Genomic DNA, 20,527 nt, shown 5'->3' with positions numbered 1-20,527 from the left:
TTTCGTGTCTACTAATTGTTGGAATTCTGATTTATTCATGTATTTCTAAATATTGTAGGTTATTCGTGGAATCGCATAGGCCATGTTTGATTGTTGTAATATTTAGTAGTACCTAAGAAATATGAAATGATGCGCAGCGTATTTTACAGTAGATGCGATTAGGCACACGCGCTTTTTGTATATTTTGGCGTACCGGTATAAATAATAAACACGTCAATGTGTATTTCTGGGCGGAATGGAATAAAAAAAGGTGAAAAGAATGTAATAACGCCAATAAAAAGAAAGGCGCACAAAACGATCAGCATTTATTTTCGGTATGTATCGCGTGCAATGTGTCCATATCGAATCCGGACCTCCTACAACGGTGTTAAGTTAAACCCTTAACGTCCGTGACCAAGGGTACAGCTGTGTGCTCTATGCCGTCTGCACCAAGACGCACGCGACCCCCCCGTTTTGAAATCCGCGGACACCGTGACGACCATCGGCTATGGCTATTTCTTCTCTTATTTTTTTTTACCTGGTTTCATTTCCTTTTCGTCGTTCATTGTAACAAACGCACTCTTATACTGTACTGCATGTGGTAATAGTATTCGTTGGTTGTCGTCATAGACTTGTCATATATTTTATGAACGGCAGCCCACCGCCGTCGTCGTGTCGTTTCATACCCGCCCCGATAAATCATTCCATCGTCGATTTGCCAAAACTTATAAACCTGCACAAGTAGCATATTGTCCAGCAAAGGCATAATGCGTTACTGACGTTCTAATAAATCATCTAAGAGTAAAGTTCAGCCCAAACCCGTTTCTTTCATTATTATAATATATCATTTTATTTATTAAATATTGAAATTTTATTTGTTCACTTGAGAATTGAAAATAATTCATTACTGCAATGTAACATATTGTTATTATATACTAAATTTGAGCCAACATATTTTATTTTATATTTTGATCCATTTCATTTTTTTAGTTGAGTTTTTGTGTTATTTATTAACCACTAGGTAAATCTTTAAAACGTGTCCAATAGTAGTAGTAGTATAGACTCGCAAGTAGTCAAAATACTATGATTTTGATGGAGTAAAAACTAAAGTTAATTAAAAATATGTAAACATTTGAAATTGAACGACGGCAAGATGAGTTTCTACGAGAATATCGATAATACCAAAAATATTATTTAACTCCTAATAGTTCATGTCTCTAACAATAAAATCTCTATAGATTAGTCACTTCATAACAAAATCTAGCTTTGCGAAATCAATAAACTCGCATTATTATAACAGTATAAACATACAATAAAAAATACTATCGTCTTTGATAATTGACTTTCGTGTTTTTTCTTTCTTTTTTAATTTAATTCTCAGTATCGTAAAAAACAACCTCCGTCTCCTCTGTCAAAGATTCCATGCACAAATACTTGCTCATCATATTTGTGTAAAATCAATTATGCCATTTTATGGCGCACCCGAGTATTGAGTTTAATTTGCGTTGATGATTTCTGGCTGCCGAGTAGCGACGTGCTGCCACATTGATTAATTTGACAAGGGCCCAATTGCTTTGGCTAAATTAATCAACGTTATTATTAGCGACGTTACATAAAACAATTCTACGTGCATTTCGTCATAGTCTCAAGACGCCTTGTGATGTTTAATTAGATTTTAATACTTATGGTCATTGTTCATACGGATTTATGTGAAGAGATGTCACCGAACTATTACATTATATGTGTGCCGTTGTACATCCTACGAAGCGGGCGTTAATAAAACGAAACTTTAATGTTGCACATTATTCAATTGTTTTTTCCTTATTGGCTCTTTTTTTTTATTTTAATTTCCATTTATTTTGCTTTTACGATGTGCGTCACCACCACCTCCGATCGGCTGCCTTCACCGACTCGTCAAATAATAATAATAATAATGTAATCTCTTCGAGACGAATTTCCATAACGAACACGGTCGGCCTATATTATGTGCGTGCCGTGTGTAGACAATGTGCTCGCGGGTTCTCTTTGAACTCCGACAAAAACCCATTAGAAATGCTAAATTCTGGCGCGGCGGCAGGTAATTATTGAATATTTTATGTTTTATATATTCTTTTATTTTCCGTGAAAAGCGATAGCACTGCCGAAGTCGGTCGTCGTGTGCGAGTGCTGACAGGACGTACGACGGGGTGGTGTTTGCCGGTGGGAGGGTTGGAGAACGTTCGGAGGGGAAGTGCGCGTAGCGCCAAAGCCGAGTGAATAGGAAAGGAATAATAATACAAAAGGCACGTAATTGAATGTATCCGCTAACGGCGGCCGGAGGACGCACGTACGTCTACACAATATGTACGTGTATTGTGCGCTTATGTGTGTGTGTGTGTGTGTGTGTATATGGTGATGCGTGCACATTGAAAACAGGGCATGTGCGGTGCACGCAAGGGGACCACGTGGGTTGACACCCATTTCGAACCGGAGGACCAATAGCGGGCACGAGCGTTTCGCGTAAGGGGTCCCGAAGGTGCCCCTGCGAAAAAAATATGGACGTTTACGTTGCGATAATTATTATTTGTGTAACTCGCCGTGTCTGCGTGTGGTCTATGCCAATTGATACGAAGGCGACGGTTTTCTGTGCGACTATCGGAAAACAGTAGCCGGACTATGCGCGCGTGCGTATTCCGTTACAAGTTACGCCCGTGAACAAGTCATAGAGTTGGAAAATATTGCAATTTTTTTTCTCACAGTTAATTAATGATCATCAACCGGTTTTCAGTGTGATCGAACTGTTAAACGAGTGATATCTGTGATAAATTTCGTGGCCACATCATCGTACTCATCCAACATGTACTCGGCTCACTACAACGGATTTACGTTTCAGGGTAAGCAAACAATTATTTTTTTTCAAATCTGAGATTTTGAAATACACAGCTACTGACAAATTAAGCTTTATGAAATGTCGATCATCATTGTCTTGTTTATTGTTAAGCAAGCGATACGCACTNCAGGGTAAGCAAACAATTATTTTTTTTCAAATCTGAGATTTTGAAATACACAGCTACTGACAAATTAAGCTTTATGAAATGTTGACATCATTTTCTTGTTTATTGTTAAGCAAGCAGTAATAAAATCCGTTGTAATAAATTATAATTGTTACACATTCAAAACGATATTTTCACATAAGTATATCGAACTGATTACGTTGATTTGGCTCCTAGATTTTATGAAATTAGTAAAAAATTTAATCACATTCTCGAGTTTAAATCTGTAAAAAAAAAAAAAAATAGCGACAATATACGAGCGTCCTGTACACAGTTTTCTGTAAAAAAGTTTACAGAAATTATTTTTAGTAACCTATCGGTTATAAAGAAACTTTAAAAGAATAAACGTCCGAATAAGCTACTGTTGTAGTATTTATCATTTATTTTGCACTTGGATTAATTGTAAAGAGTATTTTAATATAGTTGTTTGTCATCAATAAAAAACTTTAATTATAAACATTTAGCCAACAATATAAACATATATNAACTTTAATTATAAATATTTTGGCCAAGATAAATTATTTTATGTCAATATCGTAATTTCAAAAATCCAATTTTTGTCAAATCTAAAAACCTTTTTTTCAAATTCGATTGCCAGGAATTTTTAGTCTATTTTTTGATTACGTTTTAAAATTAAACGTTCATCACGTCCATAATTTGGAATAAATATAAAATTCGTGTATCTCTTTGCCAGTAACCTTATCTAATTATCATCTAGCCAACTCCTTTAAAGTAAATATTCTACTACGATATTCTTGAACATTTTAGTATTTTCTTAAAGAAGTTATTCTAGTCAGTTTAATATTTTTGGAGTCGTATCAACTATCTAACGTGATGGTTATTAATTAATCTAATTTATAAAATATCGAGGGTGTTTTGTGATATATTAGATGTGCTAAATTATCTTAAATATGTTTGANATCGTAATTTCAAAAATCCAATTTTTGTCAAATCTAAAAACCTTTTTTTCAAATTCGATTGCCAGGAATTTTTAGTCTATTTATTGATTACGTTTTAAAATTAAACGTTCATCACGTCAATAATTTGGAATAAATATAAAATTCGTGTATCTCTTTGCCGGTAACCTTATCTAATTATCATCTAGCCAACTCATTTAAAGTAAATATTCTACTACGATATTCTTGAAAATTTTAGTATTTTCTTAAAGAAGTTATTCTTGTCAGTTTAATATTTTTGGAGTCGTATCAACTATCTAACGTGATGGTTATTAATTAATCTAATTTATAAAATATCGGGGGTATTTTGTGATATATTAGATGTGCTAAATATGAATGTGTTATCCTAAATAAGTTTAANAAATATGTTTGATAATAAAGATTAAGTGCTGCTAGTTTACGATTTGATGATTAATCGATGGCATTTATGAGTTGATGAGTAGGTTTGGATCTATCGTTTAACAATAGTCATGAAAAATAATAAAAACATAGTGGTAAAACAATGAGATGCTTGTTCCTATAAATTATGTTCTATCGACCGGCAAGACGGTTCGACACAAGTCAATTTCAAATTAATGTTTGATAATGTGTATATCACGGAAAAGTGCAGTGATTTACCGCTGCCTTCTGCACTTGGAATATAGTAATATTTTAACAGTGTAAAAATTATATGAAATTTTACAGATTTATGTAACTACATTCATAAAATAAAAGTATAAAACGTATCACAAGTCTTTCGGGATAACATAAAATAATTATTACATGAACTGTCATATAGGTCAAGGACGTGTGAACCAGTTGGGTGGTACGTTCATCAACGGTCGTCCGCTTCCTAATGTGGTTCGGTTGAAAATCGTCGAAATGGCAGCTGCGGGTGTGCGACCGAGCAATATATCTCGACAACTTAAAGTATCGCATGGATGTGTGTCTAAGATACTTAATAGGTACCAGGAAACCGGAAGTATTCGACCAGGCATCGTAAACAGCGACCATGCGCAAGTGAGTAAAAAATAACTAATAATGAAAGATCTAATGTAAGGTGGCATTAGTAGTTTCATTGCTTATTGCGCAAACATATACGGAATCTGACTAGAATAAAGGAATGTATAAGATGATACAAATAACCATNGTAAACAGCGACCATGCGCAAGTGAGTAAAAAATAACTAATAATGAAAGATCTAATGTAAGGTGGCATTAGTAGTTTCATTGATTATAATTTTATACTCTGTAATTGTTAAAAAAGAAATAACATATTCATTTCAAAAACGTCAACAATATCCTATTGTTTTATTCGTTAAAGGTACGCCTCTATAAGGAATTTTTCGACAAAAATTTAAAATAGCGCTGGTTTAACAAAATAAAAATCACGCAAACATATACGGAATGTGACTAGAATAAAGGAATCTATAAGATGATACAAATAAACCTAAAAGATTGCTAAAGAAAACCAGGTGACTTAAACGATCGCTGTTTTTGACTCGAGAGAAAAGATAGTAATAATAATAAGAGAATATCCGTTGGTAATGTAGGTGGCTACAAACTCCAATGTAAAATAGTAAAACGTTCAGTGTAATATTATAGCACGTGTCCATTAGCATAATTATATAGCACTGCGCGTACAAATTAATCTACTGGCGAAATAAACAAAAGACCAATTAATCTGGCCGACAAAGTGGTACGATGATGAAGATGTCGTCGGTTTTCCAATCGCTTTAAGGGATATCTGGGCACAACGTGTGGAACATGCAGTATATACACCACGGCTCATGAATATTTAATAACTACACCTTTTTTTTATAATAAACACGAAATTCCTGATCAATCATTTTAGCTGTTGGCATTTCTGTTATTATTCTTTAATAGACCCCCCACAATAACATGAACGGCAACTAGCCGCCTGCGTACACTATTAATTAATGGACCCGGTGCTGCACGACACATTCTTCTATATCTGATTTTACTTCACACATATGTTGGTTCTGTAATACTTACCTGCACTCGTCCTCGTATTTCGTACCAGACAGCCCGGCTCCACCGTAAAAAAGTATACGTGAACGTTATTGCCCATTGTTTTTTTAAATATACTGCGTACCGTAAAAAAAATCCCAACATCATTTCGGCAACACGTCGTAGTCAAACCACTTCTTTAATCCCAAAATAACCGTTATCGTAATGGACAAGGCTATAATGGAATATAATATTATGTCGAATTAATAATATTACCCTAACTTTTTTGGAGTCTTTGCATTCCAACATGTCAGACATGAATAATGGGGGTGAGAGAGATTTTTGCAATATTCTTGTTCGAAAATAAATCTTCAGGAGAATCCGTATATTAAATATTTTAATGAAGTAGTATCAGAAAAATAACTCTATAAACACATTTAAACGTTATTATTTTCCCCACAATAATTAAGAGTGAGAATAATGGCTAACATTTTTTATATTTTTAGAAAACATGCACAAAACGATCTCCCTACTGTCCCGATGAAGTCAGAGATACGACAATAAGGTCAGATCGTCATAGCAACTACTCTATCGATGGAATACTTTCAGGTATAACTTTTAAAAACTGTTTAAAAATATGTAATACCTATTTACATTTATTATTAAACTGGAAAACAATTACAATCTCCAAACACTGGAAACCGAAATCAATACTAAAAAATAATCATAAATATAATTACCCCGTCAATAAATAATAGGATGTCTGTCTAAAAATTATCCATTGAATTTATGCTTTTGAATTAATTTTATATTTATAATAGCAAACACAATCTTCATTTTAAATTTAAATAATAATAATAATAAATTTTATTTTACATTGTTTTCGTCTAACAATAATAAAATGGACTTACCATACTAATAATGTACTTATCGAAATTCGTTATAATTTATATATTGGTATAATTGAATTATGTAGTTTATTGATTTCTATCCAAATATACAAGCTATTCGTATGAGTTTTGATTTGACACATAATATTAATGCTAAAGATTATGTACAACTTTTATAAAAGATCATAACTTTGAATTAATTTATGGAGAAATACATTTTTGTTTAAATTTTAGCCTTTTTGCACTAATTGTGCAAAGTTACTTTGATACGGTTAAGATTATACATTTTTTAATTATTTTTAAACATAATGAAATTGGAAGCATGAATTGACAAACTCCGTCGAAATTTGGAATGTTAAAGGCGTTCATAAAAATTAATTTATCGTGCAAGAGTTTATTTCACTAAAGATTTAACACACCTTTTACTAGTGAAACCAACATTTTGTATTATAAAATCTGGTAGCCAGTGTCACAGGTATAATACTTTTCGTTTATCTACTGGTTAATGGTTTTTTTTAGGACGTTGCTACTGATTATCGTTGAGCCGTTTAACTTGTTTTGGGGCCAAAAACGATGCAAATAACAATTTATGGTCAATGGGGTGTACCATAATTGAACGCTTCGGAGTATCACTGAATGTACACTTGTTAAAATTGAAATAATATCACATACCCAGATTCATTAATCACGTCTTAGAGTTTTCATTGTAACCGTCGCGTATTCTACACGTTGTGCATCTTCATTGTCATCGGGTATCTCAGCAGCGGCTACCGCTGCTGAAAAAATCATGATGGATTTCGCAACATTAGTTTGGCTTCCGGAAACATCATTAAACCCCAGTGGTAATCGCAGTGGCACATTTTTCAGCTCTTTGGGGTATGACAAGTAAAATGGTGTTTTCCTAATATCCTGCTGTTTGAATATTATGCTTCCAGTACTTGTTATTGTAATGATGCTGAAAAATATACGACTTAAAAGAAAATATATCAATTTAACGTAACCATTTTACGCGATTTTCGAGCATCTTCTTAATATATAGTTTCTTTTGACAATGCATCGTGTACACCATTAAATATTTTTGGTATTTCACACTAAGTTATCGCAGTTTATTGGATTAAGTATTATTTCATATGGTTCATATTGATTTATCGTATCCGAGGACACGCAGAAAATGTTTAGATTTCATTGGAGTATCGTGAATTAAAATTTTTTTAACAACTGTAGATAGTGTAGTTTCGTGCAGTTTATGATTCATACATTTTCTATTAATCGAAAGTCTCAAAAACATTGAGTATATCGATATTAGGTATAATGCGGCTAAACACAAATGTTAAAACAATTTATTTTCATAGTAAAATTATTATTACTAACTTTGAAGTATACTTCACAGTCAGTTAAAAAAAACTAAATCATAAAAAATATTTGCTAAAAAACAAATAAAAAATTTTATTTTAATTACGCACAAATTTTCTAAGTCAAATAGTAAATAATTAAAAATTTAAGAAAACTTTTTTATACATTTGAGCACTATTTGTGTCATATTGAGCTAATCTCTACTATTACTGCTTTTATTATTATTATTTAATCTAAACTATGATTTTTTTATATCGAGATAACATTTTTATTGGACAATTAAAAATTAAAAACTTTCTATTTTGTGACTGAAAAAGTGTCTTTACGTATTTATCTATGAATTTTCACATTAGGTATTTTAAAAACGTATGAGAATGTCAAATATCTTTTGGTAAGAACAAATAACAATACCCAGCATAGTAAACACATAGCTTATATCATATGATATGGCCTATTATTAATATTTTTTCTTTTAATAGAGAATATTCTAAATAAAATTCCGATAGGTTGATAACTGTTATTGTATTGTTAATTTTTGAGTTGTTATCATTTTTATTTATGGGTGAGTTGAGTGCACAATGTAGAAGAATTCTGGTAAAAAAAAGCATCGCTAAACACTACCCCCTTCTCACTTATTTAAATCATCATATGCTAATATCATAAAATGTGTAAAATAATACAATGCTAGCTATCGATCTGCCAAAAATTGACTTTTAAAATTCTCCTATTAATATTAAAAACTAAACACAATGGGGTCGCGGCATAGTGGAAACGTGGTTTAGTTGGGACAAGTATAAATGACATCACTATCATAAATGCTTTGATGCGTATCACTAAAATATCACAATTATTTTTACACTTGTAAATCTACAATTATTAGGTTTTTAAATTAGATTTTAATATTGCCGGCTTGTTACTTTTCATTTTATTATATAATAACATATTAAAGCGCCTGTTGCCTTAAATTTTATATAAAAACATGTTTAATTTTTTTGAAAATACGCACTAAATACAACTAATAAGTATATATCAGTAAGTACATATAAGTGCGATAATCCGAAATTAACGTTTTAATTAAAACTTTGATATATTACATTCATTAAGTCATTTACAAAATAATAATTGGAAATTTCGACTTTCGTGATCAAAACTAAAAAAATGAANAAGCGCCTGTTGCCTTAAATTTTATATAAAAACATGTTTAATTTTTTTGAAAATACGCACTAAATACAACTAATAAGTATATCAGTAAGTACATATAAGTGCGATAATCCGAATTTAACGTTTTAATTAAAACTTTGATATATTACATTCATTAAGTCATTTACAAAATAATAATTGGAAATGTCGACTTTCGTGATCAAAACTAAAAAAATGGAGTAATTTTTATAGAAATATTTGCTTTCAAGGCCAATTACTCAAAGTAGACAAATTATCTAAACGATTTCATTATTTTTATTAATAAGTACGTTCAAAATTCTTTAATTTGACGTAGGTTTTGAATTGTCAATTGTATCGAAACACGTTTATAAACTGAAAATAATATATATTTTTTTACTTTGACCGACAATTTTTCAAAATAGAACAATTGGTGATCAGTTTTACATTCTTCTATTTCCCGAAATTGACATGCTACAGAAGTGGCCTCTTTCATATGTTAGGGAATCAAAGATGGTTCTTCACAAGGACAATGATGAAAATAACGGATATTATGGCCGTTTTCCATCAGATAACATATACCACCAAAGAGAATATTGCAAGAAAAATCTCGTTGGCACCTTAAGGATCGAACCCGAGACTCTGTGCGCCGAAACATACCATTTCATAATAGAACACTTGTCAAAAAAAAATTTATTTCTTTAATGTTTTGTATTAAATTTAAAGCTATAACTTGATATAAATCAAAACTTATCAGATATACTAAAAGATTTTCAAAAATTGAGTCGAAAATTAAAAATTTATATTCGTGAAGGTCTTTTTAAACTTACTCTGTATTTAAGTTTTTCATTGGATTTTCTTAAAAAGTTTACTAAAATAAAACTTATTATCTCTTATATATATTATAATAAATTTCTATTAAGATCAGAAAAGTTATAATAGTTTAAAAAAGAGGAAAAAATGTTGAAAATAACATTTTTTACAGTAGCGCAAATTAAAATATTTGTTTAAATCTCTGAAACTAAGAGTATTTTTAAATTTTCGACAACGATAGTTTCAACTAGGTTGAAATAAAGTGTTTTTGACACGTAAACGCAAATTCAGTGAGAGCTAAGAACTTTTTCGGACTATCATAAAAAACGCCAACCATCATAAAACCTATAGTTTTTCAGCATTGTATCGAAGATAAAAGACTCGCAGTTCAGGTTATAATACTAGACTATTGGAAATTCTTGTAATTTTATTAAATTAAAAAAAAATAATTCTTGTGTATTGCAGTAGGTCGAGAATAATGATATTTTAACGCGTTTTTCCATTAAAACTATTATGGTTTATAAATTCTTTTACTTTTATTATTGTTATGTTTTTTACTTATGATCGCCGAACAGTGGCCATAAACTTCCTCATCTTAAAGTGTAACTATAAACAGAATCGTTTTGCCGACGACAAATCGTCGTTAATTTAACGTTTATTCGTTTCTGCTGGATCTGTTCCTTTTGGTATTCACCTGTGCGCCGTTCATTGTTGACTTGGTCATTGGCGCTGCGATTCATGTTAGGCACTATGATGCAATGTTTTGTAAAACATTTCGGCAAAACTGTTGCAAGTGATACGAGGCCATTCACGAACGAGTATAAAAATGAAAGAACCGGCTCGAATAATTTTGGATGTCGTCGGCGAGTCTCCGCGGTAGTTCGCGGCCAAAGGGCGTCGGCGTCTGTGTGGTCGGCACAGTATCAAACAAGTACAAGTAGAACATGAAAGAATGAGAATAAAAAAGAAGAAACGTTGTTTAGCAAAAGGTGTCGATGTAATAAAAACTGCTGCAACAAATTGCTCGGCCAAGGGAGTCAATTTCGTCTTGTAGTTTTGGTCGGGCACACACACAAACGCATTATGTGAGCGTGCATGACAATGGGAGTCACCCGTTGGAAAAAGAAGCCGACTTCGGGCCACCGGGCTAGTCGATATACACAACATACGCGTAGAAAGGACCCACCTAGGCAGTGACAACGACGACAACACACAAAACATTCGCACACTACCACCACTGCGGGCACAAGAGGGAGACACCACACACCGATGTTATTATTATCACTATTATCGCTATTACAATAAATACACGCATATATATATATATGGATGCCTGATAATGCGCACAAAACGCTGCGGCGGTGTTATGTCTGCGAGCCCCTTTTGGTAGCACCTCTCAAAGGCACCGCTCCGACGAGGGGGTTAAATGACTTGTGTAGTGGGACGTATATAATACCGAGGCGGTACTGTACACAGAGCGCCTACACCGAGTCCCTAAAATCGGATAAATTCGCCAATATCCGACAGCAATAATTTATCGTATGCATCATCACGTTTCCAAAAAAAAATAAAAAACACCTACCAGTTTCAACACATATTGTACGTCTAACACAACGTTATAGCTAAAAATTTAGTAACACGTCTGTAAGATTATGACACAATAAATTAACTATTGACGTTGAAAGATTGTCTGTTTAAACTCACTTTGACGGTCAAATCTGTGAATGAATGGAGACTTCAACGCCCACATCGATTGGTATCACGACGCGGCAAGAATAACATGAAAACGTGCATACTTATTTAGATAAATTTAACGTACATTATCTATGAATTCACTAAGTATTTTCAAATATTCCCATGGTAACATGCCTTTGATCTTAACCATTTATTAAACGCGCAACAATTCAATCCGTTTAATGCTTCCAAGTAAAAAAAAAAAACATAACCTCAAAAATAATTTTATAAATCAAATTTTAGTACAAAATATTACTACAGCATTTATTTTAATATTGTGACAACAAAATGCTCAATTTACGTTTTCTGTTTCAATAAAAATATTACGTATTTTATTGTGTTATTTCAAATAGTACACTAGTTATGTAAAAATAAAGTTGGTGGATCATTGAAACGATTAGAATTCTAAGATGCCAAAAAAATATTAATGGTAATCGTTTACCTAATAGATTTGAACCTACAGATGACCGTTTCAGGAGGTTTAAATGAATAAGACAAGTGGTTTTGGATAAATTACACACAACAACACATTATAGTTTTGTTTAAAAACTGAGTGTACGACCGATTTTACTATAAGATATTCTGTACGGTAATTGTTTAAATTATAGTTTTTTAATAATTGTCGGTGGATTGTTTAGTGCCTAATTAATGGCGATTGGAAAAACAAGTATTTTTTCTAAATGTTCACAAAATTTGTAGCCAACAAATTCGTCCGTTGTCTATGCTCTACATAAAAAAATAAATTACCGCTTCCTGACATAAATACGTGTCCCAGCAACGTTATTGATGGGCAGTGTGCGGGTGGCCCAAGTGGCACAAAAACGGCCGAGCACCGGACACAATGGACCCGACTCTACGACCCATTGATCGTGGACAATGGCGTGGCCATGCAAAACACGCCGCCCCGATCACTTTCCGACCACTTCTCTTTTTGCATCGCCGCCGATGTAACTCGTCCCATGAGCGTATGCGTTCCTTTCATTGTCGCAATAATAGTAATAATAACTCGGTAATAACTGCACAAGTATAGAAAACGTAATGTTATAATAATGCACCGGGTCAGCCAATATGGTTCGTGTCGGTACAAGACGACATGGCGATGAAAACCGTTGAAATGGAAAAAGAGTTGTGCCATCGCGAAACGATGTGCTGACCGACACCCGCGAGAAGACAACCCCCTCCAAGTCATCTACGTCGTTCCGTTCCAGTTTGCCGTGTACCGTAATAGATTGAGATTGGGCTTAAATTTTTTGGATCGTTTCACCGCCAGTGTCATTATTATTATTTTGTAAACCTTTTCATCACTGTGTGCGCTCGGCATGTCGCTTATCGGAAAACGGGTTTTCAATATGCTGTTAAATTAAATTATTATAGGCGGGTGAACAGCGATGAGAGAAATAAAAACCATAACAACAATTATTATATTTTTCAACATGTTTTAGAGCACGCGCATATAAACATTTATTATAATTAATGTTTATCTGCACGTGCTCTATCGTCGATGTAGTCTTAGTACCTATAGGCTATGTATAATATACATATTATGTATATAAGATGTGTAAAACTATGGTCTTTGACCTAAGCCAGGCGTCTCGGGGCAGATAAAACAGTAGAGCGCAGGTTCTTTTTCTTCGTCGCGTGCGCAAAACGAATATGACATTTTCTTTCTGTACACTTATACACATTGTTTATAATAACAGAGTACTTTGAACATTTTTTTGCACAAACATAAAAAACACCCAGTTAGAAAAATATTTGTAACCATGAATTTAATGTTCTGTAATTTTATATTGCATTTTTCTGCTTATATGCTTATTCCTACTAGTTGTTTATACAATTATATTAGATACGCATTTTTAGATATATTAGATTACGCGGTTCAAGAAATATTTTTGTAGGGACTATTTAACAAATTTCCTTTTTCTAAAATTATGGAAATTTTACTGAATTTAAAGAAAGTTTGATATTTCATATAAACAGAAACGATAATTTTAATATTGATGGTCAAAGCTTCCTCTAATTCGCGATTTTGTCTTTTTTTACTTTTTATATATTTTTCCATTTCGATATTTGATTATCAATTATGTTATGAATGCAATACAAGTATATTGTTCTGGTTCAATTAACACAGTGCTCGCCACCGCCACCATTATTGCTTACTATGTATATGCGACTGCAAGGACCACTAGTCGATGTGTTTATTAATAAGCACGTTGTCTGTCAAAGGCATCTCGAAACTGTTGGTAGTCTATCGGCTTAATCATTTTTAGCCGCCCTCGGACGTTTTTCTCACATCTAGATCAAAGTGTATATATATTTTGCGTCAATACAACAAATTTTTTAGGATCGGAACTTAAGTGTTATTTCAGAAAAGTCTATGATTCAAACAAAAAGATATTTTGAATTCTCAACATTTAGGCTTCTGAGAAGACACGATGATATTTTAATCCACCAGAAGCGCCTCATATGGGCAGAATCTGGGAAGCAGCAATCAAGAGCTCTAAGCATCACTTAGTTCGAGTGGTTGAGTCAGCTATGTTCAATGTGCAAGAATTTAGTACTCTCCTGTCTCATGTTGAAACCTGCTTAAATGGTAGACCGTTCACTGTCTAGTCATACAGAAAAAATCAAGAAAAATCTATAAAAAAAATGTTTAGTCTGTGGCTGCTTAATGTTATTTCTTGAAGTTCCGCAACCCAAAAACCGATCAACTAACTAACTAAAACGTTGGAAAACTGTGCAAGGCATGATGCAGAACTTTTAGAAACAATAATCTAGAGAATAACTTTGCAGCGTCGTACAAAATGGAATGTTATGGAAAAACGAGTAGGTGATTTAGTCCTCGTTCGCTGAGAAAATAATTTTACAATTCGTTGGCATATCAGTGGAGTGGAACAATTACACCCGTACAAGACAATAAACTATAAATTATTACAATTAAAACGCAAGATAAAAGACTCACGAAGAGACCAGTAGTAAAATTATGCCCTTTACCATCAAGAAAATGCAAGTTTTTTTAACTCAATAATTATTTATCCTTAAGTTATTATCGAATAATTATCATAATTTTGAAAAAAATGTATTTTTTTGTTGTTAAAAACAAATAATAAAAATTATGGTTTTCATTGTCTAAGAATGTAAAAATTATTAAGAAAAAAATTGCAATGAAATTTTAAATGTTATAAAAGTTATAGAAATTAGCTTTTCTATTCTCTATAACATGTGTTTCCGATAATGTTATAAAAGAGTGTATAAAAATTCTAACACGGCGAAGTTGCGGTACTGTTGAGTCAAGTATAGATGATAACTGACAGTGTTTAAAATTACTATCATAAAATACACTTCAATCCAAATCTGTTAAATTTTTCATTAATTTGTATATTTGTAATTGTTTTAAAATTTCACTTAAAAATTGATAGCTTGTGAAATGATTTGCTTGGTGAATAATAATGTACTAAAGAAAAAAATAAAATACGAATTTTTTTACTCTGAGTTCCAATTTTTCGTAGTTGAATAATTATCGGAACAATTCTTTTTTTTTTTATAGTGTACATTTAGTACATTTCAAAAGTTTTAATTTGATATGGGTTTCATGTAGATCACATCTTTGGGAAAATATTCAAAAATTGAATTTAAAAAAAATTGTTTTACATGCATAAGTGGTCTATTCAAGTCTTTTCTATACATAGTTTCCTTTTTGGTTTTCTTAAAGAACATACCAAAAGATGTTTATTATCTATTTTATATTATTAAATTAATTAATATTATGTATTATAAAATTTTCATTAGAACTAATGTCTCTAAAAAAAGTTTTAAAATAAAATATCACTTTTTATGGTAGCGTAATATTCAGATATTTAATTAATTTCAAAAACTTTAAGTGTTTTTCAAAATGTTGACACTTATAGATTCAACTAGATTAATATCGGTTTTTTTAACGTATTGATCATTAAAATCAGTCCAGTGAGTACTGAGAATTTTCATCGACAGACATAAAAAAATACACATTATAACAAAGCCAATATCTTCTTATTTGCATCAAAACTAATCGGTTAACTTTTTTTTACATCTTACTATTCTATTTTTAGATAAGAAAATTGTGTTTATTTATTCTTATGAGTATTATGTAAATAAAATAAAATATATTCTTATAATACATAGTATAAATTATATATATATATATATGTATAATATATTTGAAATATTATTACAATGGTCAAAAAGTTAAAAAATATTATTTAGCTGCATACAAAATATTGTATTTTACTGAATAATTTTTGGAACAAAATATAAAATTGTATTAACTGTCGAAACCTTTAGTATTACCGACATTCGTTAATATCTGAAATTATTTTTTCTCTTTTATCAATATTATATATTCAAAGCTTTTTTTAAAATTTTCAGCTAGGTTTTAACAAACCTTTTTAAAAAAATGAAAACCTTTATCACTAATCATTAGAACAGATTTTAGTGCATTCATTCCATTTATAATACAAGTTATAATGCAAATGCATTTCAAACTATTCTAAAAAATCTTTTAATACCGGAATACTTTTTGTGAAATTTTATTTTATTATTATTGGATGAACTTATGATCTAATCTACAATTTACAACTAAAAACAAATCCATAGATAATGTTAATCAATATTTATACTTAATACATTCAACTTGGACGTGCTATAATATATTAATAAATAGTATTGTAAAAAATCAATATTTTACCCCATATACAAACAAACAACTAAAAATCTGTTTGTTTATTTTCTTCGAAGCATCTGCACAACGTTTACTTAAAGGATTTATACACTAACACTATTACCGTTAAGTCGTTGTAAACATTTCCTGATTTTTGTTAAAAAAGACTATTATTTTTTTGTTCCTATCTTCATTTTTTTTTTGTAAATATCCATTATACTACAAGTTATGTTTACAATATAAATGATACCAGACACGTTTGAATAAAAGAGGAAATTATTGCCACAAAAACTGATACCTTATGTATTATTGTGCATGACATTGACGTAACTTTAAATATGAGAACCAATTGCATGATAATAAAGCGCATATTATTTGTACATAGTAACAATCTGAAGGGTAACGGAAATATCACAAAAGTCAGAAATAAAAGAGAAGACCACACCGGCTGCGACAATAGTGTACCAATACAACCTGTTTACGGATGATTGAATTCACATGGTCTTTTGTACATAACACTCTATAAGATTATAAGCAACTCCAAAAGCGATTGTGCATATTTTAACATAACTTTTTTTGTGCAAAAACTTTGTTTTCTTAACTTTTTACATTTAGAAAAGAATTGAATAAATTTGTAATTTTAAAAACATATAATTAATAAAACGGATTCATTCATGATTGTGTTAAGTAGATTTTTTTTATTTCATCTTGCATACGTTTTAATTTTAGGCAGAACTGGTGATATGGACGTACCATCAGAACCTGGTATAGTTATTTCAAGAAAACAGAGAAGAGGTCGTACAGCATTTACGGCACAACAACTCGAAGGACTAGAAAGATCCTTTTTGACTTGTCAGTATCCAGACATTGCGGCTAGAGAAGCTTTAGCTGCAAAATATGGATTGCCAGAACCTAGAGTTCAGGTAAGAATTCAGCTCTACAAATTTAATCACATTGAAAAAATTATTGGTTTTACAATAGGTTTTTAATATAAAAATAAAGTAAAAATGTTGTGTTGAATATACGCAAATAATTTTCTGTTATATAAAACTTAATTTTTTAGTTTAATACTTAGATAAACTACTAAAAAAAAAAACAGAATATTTATACAATAATTGTATTTTTCACAGTTATATTACTAAAATAATAAAATAGAAAATAAAACTCATACCCAGGGAAATTTTTATGTCCTATTGATTATTTTTAATNTAGTATTGCATACTAATTTTTCGTTATGAACGAATAGTCAATTTCAAATTTTATTTCAAATTAATATGATTATATAATTTAATTATTATTACAATTATTGGAACGTACGTATTTGGTTATTAAATTAATGTTATATTTTTAGGTGTGGTTCAGTAATCGCAGAGCTAGATGGAGAAAACAGAGTAATTCAAATGTTCAACATAATGTCATTAATAGTAACTTTTGCGAAAGTTTAAACACACCTACTTATACAGGTATTTGCTGTTAACGTTGTAATTCTGTAAAATATGCATGCAATTGAGTCTGGGATTACATTATTTAGTATGACACATTGAAAGTAGTTGTACAATAGTCATATTAATAAATTTTAAATAGTCAAATAACGTAATACAAATATTTTATAAGTTGTATTATTTTTATATAATTAAATAAAATTTATATATTTGAAAATGTATATATATGAAAGTTTGTAATATTTTAGTACTGCAGCGCTATCTAGTAGTATTGAATATATAATAGAAGTTATGAGTAATAGTAAATGTAAATTTTACATGTTTATTTCTTAGAGAGAGCCACCTATTTATTTCAATAAATAAACATTAATAATAATCATTTAAATTAAAGCTTATGTAATATACTTTATCACGGAAAAAAAAAATTTGGACTTTATTTTGTTTTCATGGTAAAAACGGACATCAAAGTTAATAAAAAAATAAGATTCTTGTAAAAAAATTCTTTTTTATATTTTAAATTTTATAATGCTATAACTTTTTAAAAAATATATGAATCAATAAAATTGTTTTTTGATAAACACTATTTATATACCTTTTTCATTCGACATATATTATAAATATATTTATTCATATATTACAATTCTAAATCATAAATATTGTAATTAGAATATAAATAAGGAAATAAAAGATCATATAGCTTTTGAAATAATCCATCAATTTTTTAAAATTAAACACTATCTACAGAATTCCATCGAAGCGTTTTTTATGATCACTGTCAGATATCATTATACTTGACCCAACTATGCCACGTCCTCACTGTGCGGGTTTTTTATTACTAGATCTAAATCTAAGTATTAATTATCAATATTTTTTTTTATAGTACTTAACTACAAACCACATTAAGGAAAACCAATCATTAATAAGACTAAAAATTCCAAACTTATAAAAACATTAAAGAAATATCTAATTGTTTGTTATAGTTAAATATTTTTCTTTTAAGTGTTTCAATTCCTCAAATAACTACAAAAAAAAATGGACATGAATTTTAGTTTTCATAATTATTTGATTTTAGGTTTTATTTTATTTTCAACTGATTTTTTAAGATTTGGTTCATATCCCTCATTATCACGGTATTTTAATATGCATTATAATTTTATTATACTTCCTTTTTATTGACATTTCATGAAAAAAATTTAATTTTTCAATTTTAATTTTATAAAGATTAATGAAATTATATTTTTGTAGGTACAGCTGATTGGAGACTTCAACATAGTATCCAGTATAATGGTTACTATGACGGTACTACTTGGGATGGATATCAACAAAATAATAGAACAAGTGCACCATCTCACCAATACGGAGACATGTAAGATATTATCAATGTAACATAAGCATCATCAGATCATTTTCGTAGGTCATGACCAATGCCCAGAAATAGCCCATCCCTTCTTCATCCTTCCCCACCAATTCAAAAATTATAGTATGATATAAAATATTTTTCTAGAGGGGAATAAACTTACCTCTTCAAACCACTTTCTTCCAAATTATACTTTATTTGAATTATGATTATACAATATACAAACTAAAAACGTAAATTTTTCACATTTCCCAACCAAACCCAACCCGTAGTCAGCCTATGCGTATCAGTAATTTGGTTGGTGTTAAATTTAACATTTATTTTTACAATTCTCTAAGTAAAAGTTACAATTGTTGACTGAGTTAAACAAATTTGATTTGTTTTAGATTTATACCACCCACTTATGGTCCTACAAATGAGTTTGCCACCGGAGTCATGAAACGCTCTCCGTCTGTAGAAACTCCAAACGGTCTACAAACTTCGCCGTTTACTAATTCGGTTGCAACTGCTCGTTGGACAGATTTTAATAAGCCTACTGTAGACCCTTGTTCTGTGGCTTCATATTTTAACAATAATTTATTATGATAATAAATTTTACTCGTATATTTATATAATAGCCATTTAGAGTTCTTGTAAAAAATTTGTAGTATATATTTTATAAATTAAATAATGATCTCACAAAATCATTTATAAGTTTCAGTCTTTATCACAAAATTCGTTAGACATTAGAAAATTATTAAAGTGTGAATATTTTTATGGATTTCATTTACATTAATTAATGCGAAATTTGTTTGAAAGATATATGTAAATCCGAATGTAATGATATGTAACATACTTAATTAACAAAAATTATAGAAATATTTAATTATACTTAATAAATATATATGTGCATTATAACCTTACTTAATTTTATTTGATAAATCAATGAAGGTACAAATACGTCAAATGAACCGATTTTAATTTAGTTGAACTAATAGTCATCAAATGTTGGAAAAGATCCTTTAATTTTATAAATTTAGACAAATATAAAAATAATAAATTGAAAATTTTATGAATATTTCAAAAATAGTTTTGTTTAGATTGAGAGGTCGAGATCTTATATAATTACTTATAAAAAAGCGCAATATTTTATTGTATTTGTATCGTAATAAATCATTTCTATGAAACT

The 20,527-nt window shown here is 30.3% G+C and overlaps 2 protein-coding genes across 4 annotated transcripts in view; both read left to right on the top strand.

Moving 5' to 3' along the window:
* LOC126908721 (uncharacterized) overlaps window positions 1–20,527 on the top strand; it is a 91,387-nt gene that overhangs the window by 52,132 nt on the left and 18,728 nt on the right. The gene's annotated exons all lie outside the window — the stretch shown is intronic.
* LOC126908720 (protein gooseberry-neuro-like) lies at window positions 1,973–20,194 on the top strand. Of its 2 annotated transcripts, XM_050691036.1 has the most exons (8): window positions 1,973–2,056; window positions 2,747–2,852; window positions 4,746–4,966; window positions 6,423–6,525; window positions 17,290–17,483; window positions 17,912–18,023; window positions 19,248–19,368; window positions 19,746–20,194. In XM_050691036.1, the coding sequence occupies exons 2-8, from the start codon at window positions 2,816–2,818 to the stop codon at window positions 19,942–19,944; spliced, it is 987 nt and encodes a 328-aa protein (XP_050546993.1). In that variant the 5' UTR covers window positions 1,973–2,056; window positions 2,747–2,815; the 3' UTR covers window positions 19,945–20,194. The 2 variants fall into 2 exon arrangements, with proteins under 2 accessions (XP_050546993.1, XP_050546992.1); XM_050691035.1 differs by lacking the exon at window positions 1,973–2,056 and having other exon boundaries at window positions 2,350–2,852; window positions 19,746–20,193.

The sequence above is a fragment of the Daktulosphaira vitifoliae genome, unplaced genomic scaffold, assembly GCF_025091365.1.
Source record: "Daktulosphaira vitifoliae isolate Bord-2020 unplaced genomic scaffold, ASM2509136v1 Scaffold_5, whole genome shotgun sequence".
NCBI classification, from domain to species: Eukaryota; Metazoa; Arthropoda; class Insecta; order Hemiptera; family Phylloxeridae; genus Daktulosphaira; species Daktulosphaira vitifoliae.
This window is presented reverse-complemented; position numbering and strand designations above follow the sequence as displayed.